Source organism: Scyliorhinus canicula, chromosome 2 (assembly GCF_902713615.1).
Source record: "Scyliorhinus canicula chromosome 2, sScyCan1.1, whole genome shotgun sequence".
NCBI classification, from domain to species: domain Eukaryota; kingdom Metazoa; phylum Chordata; class Chondrichthyes; order Carcharhiniformes; family Scyliorhinidae; genus Scyliorhinus; species Scyliorhinus canicula.
Window position 1 is genome coordinate 118,514,669 of NC_052147.1, and position 14,654 is coordinate 118,529,322.

Here is a 14,654-nt window from a genome sequence, read left to right on the forward strand (position 1 = left end):
CCAGAATTGGGAAGTGTTGATAATGTAAAGAACAGTGAGTGAAAAATGCCCATGATTGGAAAGTTAGACCCATTTGACCAAGCGGTTAAAGATTGAAGCCACTGTGTTGAGCGGCTCCGTTACTTCTTCACGGCAAATGAAATAACGGGGAGGAGAAACAGAAGGTTATCCTATTAACAGTTTGTGGGCCAACAACCTACAATCTTATAAGAAATTTGATGTCCTCGGAGGCTCCTGACACAAAGTCATTTGATCGGTTGGTGAAGCTGGTCAGGGAGCATTTCAACTCCAGACGCTCAATCATACTACAGTGATACAAGTTCAGCTTGGCTTTCAGGGACCTAGGAGAAATTATCTCTGCCTTCCTTGCTGCACTCAGGCAAATGATTGAGCATTGCAAGTTCAGTGCAGCACTCGGTGACATGCTGTGACGTTTAGTGTGCTTTGTTAGCAATATAAGTGTGCAAAAAAAGCTCCTGGCTGAAATGAAAATTACCCTAGACAGGGCAATCGAGATTGCCCAGGCAACCAAGTGCACTGAGAGGGACCCATCAAAACTTCAAATTGCGCAAGAGGGCAAGGTGAACCAGTTGTGGGGCAGTATGGCTGCAAGGTGCGCAGCCAGGTCGACGGTCACAGGGGAAGTTCAGCCACGATTCCAGGAACAGGACCATAATCAGTGGCCAGGGAAAGAAATTGGTCCAGAAATCATACACCTGTCGAGAGTGTCTTTTTGGTGCAATGGGAGGGGCCATATCCAGGCACATTGCCGCACCCATCAGGACGCGCCAATTAACAAAAAAAGTGGCAAACCCATAGCTCCAGTGAACAAAGTTCAGATGAAGAACCGGCAACATACGGATTAAACATGGTCAGAGTGAGCAAAACAGCCCCGATTTAGATTGTCTTCACAGTAAATGGAAGACCACTAAAGATGGAGGTTGACACCGAGCAATCAGACACAGTTGTGGGCGGACAAATGTTTAAATATCTTAAAGGATTTGAGTTAAAGAGCAGCCAAGTTGGTGACATAATCTGGAGAGGGAAGACCCTAGAAATTTGGTAATAACTATGACTCCAGTGTCATATCAGCAACAAGATGCCCAGTTACCTATGATTATTGTTGAGGGACATCAAGCCTGATGGGCAGGGGGGGGGATTGGTTATGCCAAATCAAGTTGAATTGGTTGAAAAATTTTAAAAGCTTGAACAGTGTTTTTCAGGAAGTCTTATGCCGATACAAGGATGTGTTCCAGAATGCGTTGGATCGAATAAAGATTTATGTCAACCCAGACTCAACACCAAAGTTTTTCAGAGCAAGACCGGTCCTTTACTCCTTGCACCAAAAGGTGAAAGTTGAACCTAAACGCCTGGAATAATTGGGAATTATCAGCCCCGTGCTTTTTCAGAATCGTCCCTGTATTAAAGTTGGAACGCACCATTAGGACATGTGGGGACTACAAGCTTACAGTGGACCAGGCAGCCCAAGTAGTTAAATACCCAATTCCATGAATGGAAAACTTTTATGTGAAGTTGGCGTGGGGGTGGGGGGCTCACCTACATCAAACTCAACCTCAGTCATGCCTATTTGCAGCTAGAATTAGATTAAGATTTCTGAAAGTTTGCAACAATTAGCACACACAAAGGCCTGTTTCAATATGACAGGTTACCTTTTGGCATTTCCTTGGCCTGTGCGATATTTCAGTGCATATTGGAGAATTTCCTACAGGGCATCGCAAAGGTTGTGGTCTACCTGGATGGCATCCAAGTAACGGAACATCATATGAGGAGCAGCTGGCAATCTTAGAAGATTCTGGGAATCTGACTCAAACACAAAAAGTGCACTTTACAAGCTAGTGAAGTCACTTACCCACGGTTCCAAGTGGACTCACAAAGCCTGCACCCACTCAAAAACGAGGTAAGAGCCATAATAGAAGTCCGGCACCTAACAAAGTGGCAGAATTAAAGTCCTTCTCAGGGATAATAAACTATTATGGTCAGTTTATTCCAAACCTAATAATGGCATTGGCGCATTGCACATGCTCTTGAGAAAACAGAAGCGTTGGCATTGGAAGGAACCACAGTAGCAAGTCTTTCAATACTTTAAGCAGATTTATAGTCATCAAACCCTAGTGGTTCATTTTGACCTGAGAAAATCCATCATTCTGACCTGCGGTGCATCACCGTATGGGATGGGGCAGTTCTATCTCATACATAGCTCAAAGAGGCCACATGCCTTCGCCTCAAGAACGCTTACTGAGGCTGAGTGTCAATACCTGCAAATTGAGAAGGAAGGCCTTGCCGTAATCTATGATATCACAAAATTTCGCCAGTATGTTTACTGGCAACGTTTCACACTGCTGGGGCCCACAAATCTACCAGAGTACAATGGTGAGCTTTGTTGCTGGCGATCTATGAATACATTTTTCAGCATTGGCCAGGTACACAGATTTTGAATGTTGACGAATTAAGTTGGCTCCCACTTCCAAAGAAGCTGGCACTCTTGCCAGTAATGAAGCTGTCATTACACTTTTTGGACAACCTGCCAGTTTTGCCTGGAAAAATACAGACTTGGACATAATGGAACCCAGTCCTGTCCAAATTGAAACATATGATCGCAACTAGGTAGCACCACGATAAATCTGGCCAATTAAGACCGTATCTTACTCGTCAGGACAAACTCAGTTGTGAAGATGGAGTCATACTCTGGGGATCCCAGGTGGTAGCACCGTCCCCAGCCCACGAACCATTGTTGCAAGAATTGCATGGTGCTCATCCGGGCCAGAGAAGAATGAAAATGCTCACTTGTAGTTACATCTGGTGGCCTGGTACAGACAAAGACATTGAACACTTGGTGCATTAGTGCGACCCTTGCCAGACACCGCAAAAACATCCCCCTACATCTAAGCTCCACCCTTGGGAGTGCAATGGACACCCATGGAGGAGGGTACATGTGGACTTCGCTAGTCCCTTCATGCGCAAGATGTTCCTCGTTTTGGTTGATGTCTATTCAAAATGGTTGGAAGTTTTAGAGATGGGAACAATGACCGTGGCAGCCACAGTAGTGGCTTTGCGGTGAGTGTTTGCTATACATGGCACCCTGAAGGAATAATGTCTGACAATGACACTCTCTTCTCTGATGAGGACTTTAAGCATTTTGAAGAATAAATGGTATTTGCCATTCCAGAACAGACCCCTATCATCCCGCCTTCAACGGGTTAGCGGAGAGAGTTGTGGAAACATTCTAGTCAGCTATGAAGACGCAGACCAGCAGATCACAACGTCTTAGGCTGGGCAACTTTATTTTGTCTTAAATTATGAACCCCCCCCCCCCCCCAAATGCCACTACGGGTCGTCATATGAGGACCAGATTGGACTTGGTTTTCTCTTAAGTGTTCGGTTATGCACTTTGGAAAGAGAAATGGAGGCATAGACTATTTTCTAAATGGGGAAATGCTTAGGAAATCAAAAGCACAAAGGGACTTGGGAGTCCTTGTTCATGATTCTCTTAAGGTTAATGTGCAGGTTCAGTCGGCAGTTAGGAAGGCAAATGCAATGTTAGCATTCGTGTCGAGAGGGCTCGAATACAAGACCAGGGATGTACTTCTGAGGCTATATAAGGCTCTGGTTTGACCCATTTTGGAGTATTGTGAGCAGTTTTGGGTCCCGTATCTAAGGAAGGATGTGCTGGCCTTGGAATGGGTCCAGAGGAGATTCACAAGAGTGATCTCTGGAATGAAGAGCTTATCATATGAGGAACGGTCTGTACTCGGAGTTTAGAAGGATGGGGGGGGATCTTATTGAAACTTACAGGATACTGTGAGGCCTGGATAGAGTGGACGTGGAGAGGATGTTTCCACTTGTAGGAAAAACTAGAAGCAGAGGACACAATCTCAGACTAAAAGGACAATCCTTTAAAACAGGGATGAAGAGGAATTTCGTAAGCCAGAGAGTGGTGAATCTGTGGAACTCTTTGCCGCAGAAGGCTATGGAGGCCAAATCGCTGAGTGCCTTTAATACAGAGATAGATAGGTTCTTGATTATTAAGGGGATCAGGGGCTAAGGGGAGAAGGCAGGAGAATGGGGATGAGCAAAATATCAACCATGATTGAATGGTGGAGCAGACTCGATGGGCTGAGTGGCTTAATTCGATCCTATGTCTTATGATCTTATGTCAACCATTGACACCAAGAGTAGGCTCTGATGTTGGGATATTCAAATCGTAAGTTAGATGTGATCAGGTGCTTAGGTTTGGGAGTTTCATTAGCATTATCATAGAGTAATTACATCAAATCCCCCATCTGCTATTTGGGGAGTTTTGCTTATTAATAAATCAAATGAAAATATTTTTGATTTAAAGTTTTATAATTGAAGTGTGCTCAGATAGGGATCAGGCAGAATTTAGTTACTTCTGGTAGGAAAACACTGCAAGTCAAATTGCTATTTGAACAAATTAAGCAGAATGTTTGTATCAGAAATGTGGAAGGGGGGGGAGGCGGAGTTTGACCCCACCCTGAGCACCTGACATTAGATAAACCAATTGCTGGTAGAATGTACTGACAGAGATTGGGAAAGATTTGCGTGAGTTATTTTACCACCTCATATAATGTAATAAAAGAAGCTAAATTTTAGATGGAAGAATGCTTAGTTTTGGTCACAATTGCAAGAAATGCACATGTCTGGAGTTTTTTATAAGCATAATATCATGTACTAAATGAAAAACGTTACTTTTAAGCCAAACAATATCCAGTGGCTGATAGGAGGATTGTAAGTTTGTTACCCTGAATTGTTCAGATCAGTTAGAGAATCTTGAGCCTTGTGAGTCTGATTGCCTGTATTTCCTGAAGGGCAATACTGTCCGAGTAATACTCGGGGCCCTGATGAAGAAGAGGCTTTCATGTGCATAATGCCTTGTCATGACCTCCCAGCTTCACAAATGCTTTGCATAAAATTAAGTACTTTGAAGTACAGTCTCTTTTACTATATAGGTAAATGAGGCAGCCATATTTTACACGGTCATATCCCGCAAACAACAGTAAGAAGTTAATTTGTTTTTTTTTGGCTGTGCTTATTGAGGGTCTGTAATTAGGCCCCAGGGTTGACTTCCTACTTCTCCAGAAATGCCCTGGGATCTTTAACCTGTCTTGTGGCAGGTAATTATTTAACTTCTTACCAGGAGCTAGCATCATTAACAGTGCAGCACTCCCTTACCACTGTCGTGGATTGTTGACTTTGATTACGTGCACAAGTCAATCAATGGGTTCAAATCCAAAATGTCCTTTTTCAGAGACAAGGATATTTTGAACTATGAACTTTATAACCTGACGATCAGTGCAATGCTGAAAAGGAAGAGGGAGAATGCAATTAAATGCTGAGTAAATAAATAGGCAAAGTTTTGGAGGTGCCATAAGAGGAGGGCTTGAATTTTAATAACTATTTCCAGGTTATCATCTTTTTTGAATGCAGTTTTGAAGTATGTGATTTCAGTGATGTCCAGGAGGTCAGTTATCATTTTGTATAACCGTAGTAGACCCATTAATCTTTTGATGTAATTGGCTATTTTTTAATTAAGTTCACAAAACATCTTTTTTCAACAAAAAAAATTACAGGTGGACTTTTCTTTTTGAAAATCAAGATTTTCGACAACCAAGTTGGCAGTTCTCAAGAATCTTAATTACCTTTCGGAATAATTTCTTGTGTACGATCTATGAATGTAAAATCATGATGATTACACTTAAAATTCCATTGTTAGGCTTCTTCTCAATGCTCTTTAGAAAATCCAGTTTCCATTGACAAGCCAGTGACTGTTAAAAGGGGACTTGACGTTGAAAATCGCTGGCCTGAGGGTGAATAGTGAACCCTTTTACCATTTTAGTGAGGTCTGGAAATAGTATAGGAAGACACAATTCATTCCTGATCTCTTTAAACCTGCGCAATACTATATTGCACACTTTAGCTCAGGCAAAATATTCTGAAATTTCAAAACATTTTTTAAAAAGTAGTATGCATACCAGATTAAGTTAAAATTCATCACTTAGATTTCACTGTTCTCTCATACAGCATAATAGATTGTTTTGAAATTTTACCTGACCAACCAAGGTCACTCCACATACTTTAGAGCAGTGATTGGCAACCTCGGGTAGCGAATGGGCTACATGAATGACCCTCCTTCATTTCAGTGGGCCACAAGATTGAAATTGCGCTTGTTCACTAACCATGACCACATGAATAAGATTAAATACCTTTAATACATGCCAAATATTTCACAATGAGTTATAAAAATTCCGTAGTCATTTATATATTAACCGATCTATCATCAATTTTGAATGGTGAAAACAAAATAAGTATTTACGCTTTGGACACAGAGCATGCACCTCACCTCACTTGCCCTCGCTTTACATGTGTATCACTTCTTCAGTCATACCGGTAGGAAAAAAGTGCACGGATGCAAATCGGTGAAATGTGGCAACCCTGCACTTGGGCAACGGTCAACAAAGTGTCTTGTGGGGCTCTCAGAACTCAGATAGGCCGCATGTAACCCCTGAGACACGGATTGCCCACCACTGCTTTAGAGGTTTCTGAACTATACAGATGCCAGTTGAATTAGATTGTAAAGCTCAAAGTGAACTTCATGCAATTTTGTGAATCAAAGATTAATTTCCCATGCCCTTAACCATCAAGGGTTGGTTGGTGGGTGGTTATGTGTTTGGTATGTTGATACACTAATGCTCTTGTTCAGTGCCACACCGTAATTATTTACAGTGGGTAACGATAACAATGGTTTAACGTTGCCTGTAAGGAACTGAACTAGTCTGCGCAGGTTTCATTGTAATGGAGCATAGATTATGAAATTGAACAAGATTATGCTGCTTTTATATGGACATGTTTCCATAGTCGAGGAGCTAGTCACAAGAGTCCCTGGTGGAATACAAAAGTGCATTGCGTGTTGGATATTGAGCATGCTAACACCATAAGCATCAGGTATCTCGAGCATATTTTGTTTAACATTTATGTCTTTTTAATTTGAAAGGATGATGATGTGGAAATAAAGGAAGATTTTGATCAACCAAACGAATTTTCGAGAAGAAAAATTGTTTCCAACTGGGATAGATACAAAACCGAAGAGAAAGAACATGAAGATGGCGATGAATCTCCGCGAGGTACAGATTTCAGTGTGCTGCTGAGTTCTGCAGGTAGGACACCTATGTTCTTCAAGTGTACAGAATTGATTAAACAGCATAACAAATTCCAACCTTTAAATTGAAATTCTTTTTGAGTCTCCACCCGCCCTTGGAAAGAGCACCCTATCCTATCCTCTATCCTATCCCTGTAACCCAGTAACCCCACCTAACCTTTTTTTTTGGACACTTAAGGGGCAATGTTTTAGCATGGCCAATCCACCTAACCTGCACATCTTTGCTTTAATGTTTTGCATTTCTTGCAGTACCACTGTGTTCTCCTCCTTTTCCAAGTATGGAAGTACGGTGCGCAATCTGCTATTCATGAGTAACTCTGCTGGCGATCTACCATGTGACAGTGGTGACGCTCTGTAACTCAGTAGTGCGAGATATGGATCAGATTGGCTGTCCATTGCCTTCTTCAACAATTGCTTGTCAATATGTACACCTTTTCGGCTTTGCCTTTGACTTGTGGGTGCACTGGACTTGATGTGTGAAATCATACGTGACTGCGACGTATTGCCACACTTTACAGCTATAACAAAGACCGTTCTTACTCAAGATGATTTGAGGAATTCTGTGTCTACCAAAAATTGACTTGGTATGCACTATTACACTGCTTTCCGTTATGTAGAACCATTTTGGGATAGTTTGAAAAATAGTCTATGATAATTACAATCTTTGCCTCGTAAGTGAAAGAGATCCATATCTACTTTTGCCGTGGTGCCGTAGATAAAACGGATATTTGCAGAGGTTCTCTTGTTTGCTTACAACAATGCGTCTGGCATCTTGAGAATGGCTTGGAATTTGTCCTTGTCAGGTTCAATGCCATGCAATGAGGGCTTGTCACCTAGGAATGTGACCTCAGTTACTCCAAATGGCACTTTTGTTCGTTGAGCTTCAGCCCATTTCGCCTGAACTTTAAGCAACCTCGTATTGTGTTCTTCTATTGTTGATCCTCACATGATGATATCATCCACGTACACATGTACACCTTCAGGGATTTTAAAATTGTTTATGCGATACTTACGCTCGGGACGGCGGTTGGGATGCGGCTGCGGTTTCGTTAACCGGCCGCGACAGGGCGGGTGAGAGATGAGGGTGGTGAACACGATCGTGGTGGTCAAGCTGCCAAGACCCTCAGGGCACACCGGCCCGGAGTCGCCGGTCGGTGCTCCTTGGCACGGTGAAAAATTTCTAATGCCAAAATTCTGCTAAACGCATTCTCAGAAAGCAATACTGTCCAAATGACGTATTAAAAGTGCAGTACTTTGTGCAGTACTTTGTTCCTCTAGCTTTAGCTGCCAGAAACCTTGAGATGTGTCAAGTTTAGTAAAGGATTGTGCACCAGCCATCTCAGATGTGATTTTCTCATGCATTGGTGTTTGGTAGTGTTCTCTTTTGGTAGTCTCGCTTATATTTGCGATCCATACATATGCAAATATCACCATTCTTTTTATTTACACATGCCATGGAATTTATCCAATTGGTAGGTTCTTCTATCTTTCTGATTACTTTTAATTTTGTCAGCTCTTTTTGTGGCGATCCCAAAGAAGTGCAGGTACTCCTCTTGGTGCCTGTATCACAGGTTTTGTATCCGCTTTGTGTTGAATCTTGTAGGTGAATGGTAGTGCACCAAAACCTGCGAACACATCACTGAAATTGTAGACAATTTGCTCAAAATCATTGGATTACTTCTCCAATCCTGTGTGGATGCTGTATACCAACTGTTCTAGACCTAATTTTTCACAGGACTAATCACCTAATAATGAATTCAAGCCCTCGGAAACAATACAAAATGGGACCTTCACCACCACACTCGGGTCACAAGCACCATGATATTTAATGCTTGAACCATTATAATCTCTCAGAGATATTTTAATTTCTTCCAATCAGCTGAATTTTTAGATTTTTTAAATCAGTAGTGCTGATTAAATTGGCTTTGGCACCAGTGTCAATTGGACGACTGTACCATTCACTTCAGTAGTAGCAGCCATTTGTTCTCATCAACCGCATTTATTTAAAATGGAGCATCTGTTTGCATTCTTTTAAGTGCTGGAGAATTTTTTGATGTCTCCAAAAACTATTCTTCTCTCTTATTACTCCAACAACTAATGATGTTTCATCACTGGAGACTGTGGGCGGGATTCTCCGACCCCCCCCCCCCCCCGCTGGGGCGGAGAATTGCCAGGGGCCGGCGTGATTCCCGCCCCCGCGTCCTCCGAATTCTCCGACCCCCCAAAAGTCGATGAGGTGTGAATCGCGCTGCCTGCCTCGGAGAATGGCGGGGACCGGCGCGACTCAATGGGCTCCGGGGCTGCCCGAATTCTCCAGCCCGTGAAGGCCCAAAGTCCCGCCCGTTTTTTGCCAGTCCCGCCGGCGTGATTTGGAGTAGGTCCCTTACTGGCGGGAGCTGGCGGCGCAGGCGTCCTCCAGGGTTCTTTGTGTGGGGGGGGGGGGGGGGGGGGGGGGGGGGATGGGGGGATCTGGCTTTGGGAGGTGCCCCCACGGTGGCTTCGCCCACGATTGGGCCCACCGATCCGCGGGAGGGCCTGTGCCGTGGGGACACTCTTTTTCTACGCGTCAGCCGGGTCAGCCTCCGCAATGGCTGACGCGTAGGTGAACAACCTCCCCCAATGCGTGAGAGCGTCAGCGGCTGCTGACGTTATCCCCGCGCATGTGCAGACTCTCGCCGGCTGGCGGAGTCCCTTCGGCCCCGGCTGGGGCGGCGCCAAAGGCCTTCCATGCCAGCTGGCAGGGCGCAAACCACTCCGGCGCCGGCCTAGCCCCTGAAGGTGCGGAGGATTCAGCACTTTTAGGGCGGGCTGACGCCGGAGTGGTTCACGCCACTCCGTCCCTCCGGGGCTCCCTGCCCTGCCGGGTACGGGAGAATCCCGCCCTGTATCTTCCAATGTGCTGACTGATCTGGAGTTGAGCTTCGAGTAATAATTCTGAGCAAAGTGATTTTTTTCCTTTGCATCTGGAACAAAACTTGCCAAACGCTGGACACTGCCTTAATTTATGCCTTACACCACATCTTTGACACAGAAATACTTTGTCCTGATCTTTAATCTGTTTCTTGGTGTGCGAAAGGCACTTTCCACCTTTTTTTGGAATTTTCTCGCCTTTTTGGAAAAAGGGCAGCATCTGGAGTCCGTTCCTCCAAGAAGACGTCGCCATTACTGAGAAACATTTTAGAATGCTGTGCTGCTAGCTCGTGAGCCTGACAAATCTTAACTGTTTGTTCCAAGGTCTGCTCCGATTCCTTCAGCAACCGTTCCTCAGCTTATTTTCATTCACACCAAACACAATTCTATCCCAAATCATGGAAGATTCCACTACAAAACAATTATAGGTTTTAGCTTTTAACTGTAAATCAGTGATGAAATGATCTATGGACTCGTTTGTCTTCTATACATGTAATCTAAACACATAGTGTTCATAAATGTCATTCTTTCTGGGGATGCAATGTTCATCAAATCTTCAAATTACTTTGTTAAAATTGTTACTACTTTCATCATTTGCAAAGTTAAATGTGTCAAACACAGCAAATGCTTCGGACCCTGCCGCTGTTAGGAGCATTGCTACCTTACACAAATCTGATTGAACTCCTAAATTTACTGCAGTAAGAAACAGATTAATTTGTTGTTTAAACACATGCCAGTTGCTGTCCACATTACCATGAAATCTGAGACTCATTGGTGGCTTCAACAACTCATGTAGTGCATTCTTGCCATTTGAAAAATCTTCAAATCTCTGTGGATCTCGTGGCGGACTTCACTCGATGATGTCATAGTATTTTTTGTGTTTAAACCCTCCAACCTGGTACCATGTAATATTCTTGACAGATGGCCTGATTTATATTACAATCACACTTGACGTTAAAGCAATAAATGATTTATTAAAAATAACTGTGGGTCAAATACATACAAAACAACAGATGAATAATAGTATGAACATGCTCAAGCAACTTCTCCTAGTCAGTCTGAGGTCACCTGACTCTAACATTCACAGATACTAATGAGACTCCTAGTGGTCAGTCCGTAAATTACACCACACACGTCGCGCGATGTGAATCCCGCCCAAATCTGTATAATTAGAGTGAGATAGCTAGTCTACTCTAATATGCATTCCTGGGATCTAACTCCCTCGTGTTGGAGACCTCAGACGTGCGCCGTTCCACAACCGGGGACCATTTTGTGCACGATGGGGATCGTGCCCGGGGATGCCCTACCCAGGTGCGGGGGGGAGGGGGTGTGCAAGGACCCCCTCATCAGTGAGTAAGGCTGTAGGGGATGGTTTGGCGGTCACTTAGAGGGCGAGAGATCTGGAAGCCATTTAAAAATGGCGTCCCAATCTCTCTTGTTCTAAGGAGTTCTGGTGAGCAGAGCTGCTTAGTGCAGAAAACGTGCCTTGGGTGTGCGTTCCCGCTGAGTGCCCAATCTTCCCGAATGCCAGTCGATAACATGTTTGTTGGCACACCGAGGGCCCGGAAACACCCGGCTAATCGCGCTACGGGACTCTTCCCATTCAAGTAGATCGCGCCCTCTGTTTCTCTCTCCACGGATGCTGCCAGACCTGCTCTGTTTTTCCAGCATTTTATTGCTTTTATTCAAAATTGATTGCGCTGTTTGATTGCTTAGTTTTCCTACTTAGTAAGTCTTCTCAACCGTACGTATTTGTAACTTTTTGTCCTTTTCTATTATTTCATTAATTCACAGTTTACTTTGCAAGTTTGCTGGCCATTCAAGCCAGGAGGTCTCCTCTGTTAAAGACATTTTTATCGATCCGTTTCCACTCCACCTCCCGCCTCCTTTTTTCAACCTCAGCAAAATGCTTGTTGATCTTTTAGTTTCAGTTCGAATGAAAGTTACACACCTAAAATGTCAAAGTATTTGGGGCAGCAGAGTAGCATGGTGGTTAGCATAAATGCTTCACAGCTCCAGGGTCCCAGGTTCGATTCCCGGCTGGGTCACTGTCTGTGTGGAGTCTGCACGTCCTCCCCCTGTGTGCGTGGGTTTCCTCCGGGTGCTCCGGTTTCCTCCCACAGTCCAAAGATGTGCGGGTTAGGTGGATTGGCCATGCTAAATTGCCCGTAGTGTCCTAATTAAAGTAAGGTTAAGGGGGGGGTTGTTGGGTTACGGGTATAGGGTGGATACGTGGGTTTGAGTAGGGTGATCATGGCTCGGCACAACATTGAGGGCCGAAGGGCCTGTTCTGTGCTGTACTGTTCTATGTTCTATGTTTTTGCTCTTTTCAGATGCCGATAGACATGCTGCATATTTGCAACATTTTCTATTTTTCCAGATTTCCAACATTTTGAGTTTTTCTTTTTGTAATTACCACAACTGAGTCTTTAGATGGTAGGTGCAAACACATGGATTGGCAATAAGGAGGAGACTATTAGATTGTTAGCTCATTTAGTTAAGTTAAAGTGAATGACAAATGCCATTTCATAAGGAAATAATGAGTCGTGTACATCATGGCAAGCAACTTCAGGAATTTACTCATTGAATGGATGTCCATTAAAATAGATGTAAGGAAAGTCTCAGGCGGTGGTTGTTAAAGATTCACAAACAATGCGAGGTAGCTATAAGAGAAGCAAATAGGACTTTTGGAAATCTAAGATTTTGATACTTTGACATTTTGTGCATGCATTTAGTTTTGGTCCAGAATATTGCCTCATACATAACCTTGACATTCTCTATCATATCTTACATGGAGTTGGGGAACAGTTTTCTGAAATTGACTGTAGTTTTGCTTGTCTGCATTAAGAGTTACAATTACCAGCTCTTAGGAAGGAATATGTGTGACATTGCCCTGTCTGCTGAGCAGATTGAGACAGATGAGCTTGTCTATTTTTAATGCTTTTTATATATTTCTATTTGCCTATGGAATGCATGGTAGCCAAGCTGAAGCAGGCCCTCATGCAATGTCTTCTATACACTATTTCCAACAGCAATCAAGAGTTGCAACTTCATCTGATTTCCTCCCAACCTGCAGTATCTGTCCAGGGGTACTTAGTCCAGTTGTTCCAGTTGCTGCCCACTGGCCAACTATCTCCGTGGAGCAGAGTCTATAAACATCTAAATTTGACAAAATGTCCATGAAACCCCTTGTTTATTTCACACTACACTAATAGAAGATAGGTCTATCAGCATCACCATTATGGTCCAACTCGGCAGCAATTTCTTTTTTAAAAAATAATTTTATTAAGATTTTCACAAAATATACACAACAAAACAATATTAACCAAACAATCATGGTAAAAACCAAAGAACAAAAACCAACCCCCCCCCCCCGCCCAGCAACTACAAAAACAAACAAAAGAAAACAACAAAAAGGAGAGAGATACCACCGCCACATCCAACAAACCCCTGTACACAATTCTCCCTCCCTCCGAACCAACCCCCCCCCCCCCCCCCCCCCCCCCCCACCCCCAGGTTGCTGCTGCTGCCGGCTATTTCCCGACCGTTCCGCCAGGAAGTCCAGGAAAGGCTGCCACCGCCTAAAGAACCCTTGCACCGACCCTCTCAGGGCGAATTTCACCCTCTCCAACTTAATGAACCCCGCCATGTCATTGATCCAGGCCTCCACGCTTGGGGGCCTCGCATCCTTCCACTGAAGCAAAATCCTACGTCGGGCTACTAGGGACGCAAAGGCCAGAACACCGGCCTCTTTCGCCTCCTGCACTCCCGGCTCCGCTGCTACCCCATAAATCGCGAGTCCCCAGCCTGGCTCAACCCTGGATCCTACCACTCTCGACACCGTGCTTGCTACCCCCTTCCAAAAGTCCCCCAACGCTGGCCATGCCCAGAACATATGGGCATGGTTCGCTGGGCTCCCCGAGCACCTAGTACACCTATCCTCGCCCCCAAAGAACCTGCTCATCCTCGTCCCGGTCACATGGGCCCTATGCAGCACTTTGAACTGTATGAAGCTAAGCCTCGCACAAGAAGAGGAGGAATTCACCCTTTCCAGGGCATCCGCCCACGTCCCCTCCTCAATCTCCTCACCCAGCTCCTCTTCCCATTTACTCTTCAGCTCCTCCACCGAGGCCTCATCCACCTCCTGCATAACATGGTACATGTCCAAAATCTTCCCTCCTCCAACCCACACCCCCGAGAGCACCCTGTCCCGAACCCCCCACGGGGGCAACACAGGGAACCCCGCCACTTGCCGCCTGGCAAACGCCCTAACCTGCATGTACCTAAACATGTTCCCCGGGGAGAGCCCAAACTTCCCCTCCAACTCACCCAGGCTCGCAAACCTCCCATCTACAAACAGGTCCCTCAACCTCCTTATACCTGCCCTGTGCCAGCTAAGAAACCCCCCATCAACGCTCCCCGGGACAAACCGGGGATTCCCCCCGTATCGGGGACTCCATCGAGCCCCCCACCTCCACCCTATGCCGTCTCCATTGCCCCCAAATTTTCAGGGTAGCCACCACCATCAGACTCGTAGTATACCTCGTTG

The 14,654-nt window shown here is 44.7% G+C and overlaps 2 protein-coding genes across 4 annotated transcripts in view; one reads left to right on the plus strand and one right to left on the minus strand.

Moving 5' to 3' along the window:
* Positions 1 to 14,654, minus strand: part of chrm5b (cholinergic receptor, muscarinic 5b) — a 65,173-nt gene that overhangs the window by 30,557 nt on the left and 19,962 nt on the right. The window contains exon 2 of one of the 3 annotated variants that reach the window (XM_038785743.1): positions 1,871 to 1,945. The exons of the other annotated variants lie outside the window; for them this stretch is intronic. The gene's annotated coding sequence lies outside the window, so the exon portion shown is untranslated. The remainder of the gene's footprint in view (positions 1 to 1,870; positions 1,946 to 14,654) is intronic. 3 annotated transcript variants of the gene reach the window in all.
* The window catches only part of aven (apoptosis, caspase activation inhibitor), a 135,835-nt gene that overhangs the window by 26,188 nt on the left and 94,993 nt on the right, over positions 1 to 14,654 (plus strand). Inside the window, exons 3-4 of the mRNA XM_038790259.1 lie at positions 1,214 to 1,349; positions 7,031 to 7,193. Of these exons, the coding sequence (XP_038646187.1) occupies positions 1,214 to 1,349; positions 7,031 to 7,193 (299 nt within the window). The remainder of the gene's footprint in view (positions 1 to 1,213; positions 1,350 to 7,030; positions 7,194 to 14,654) is intronic.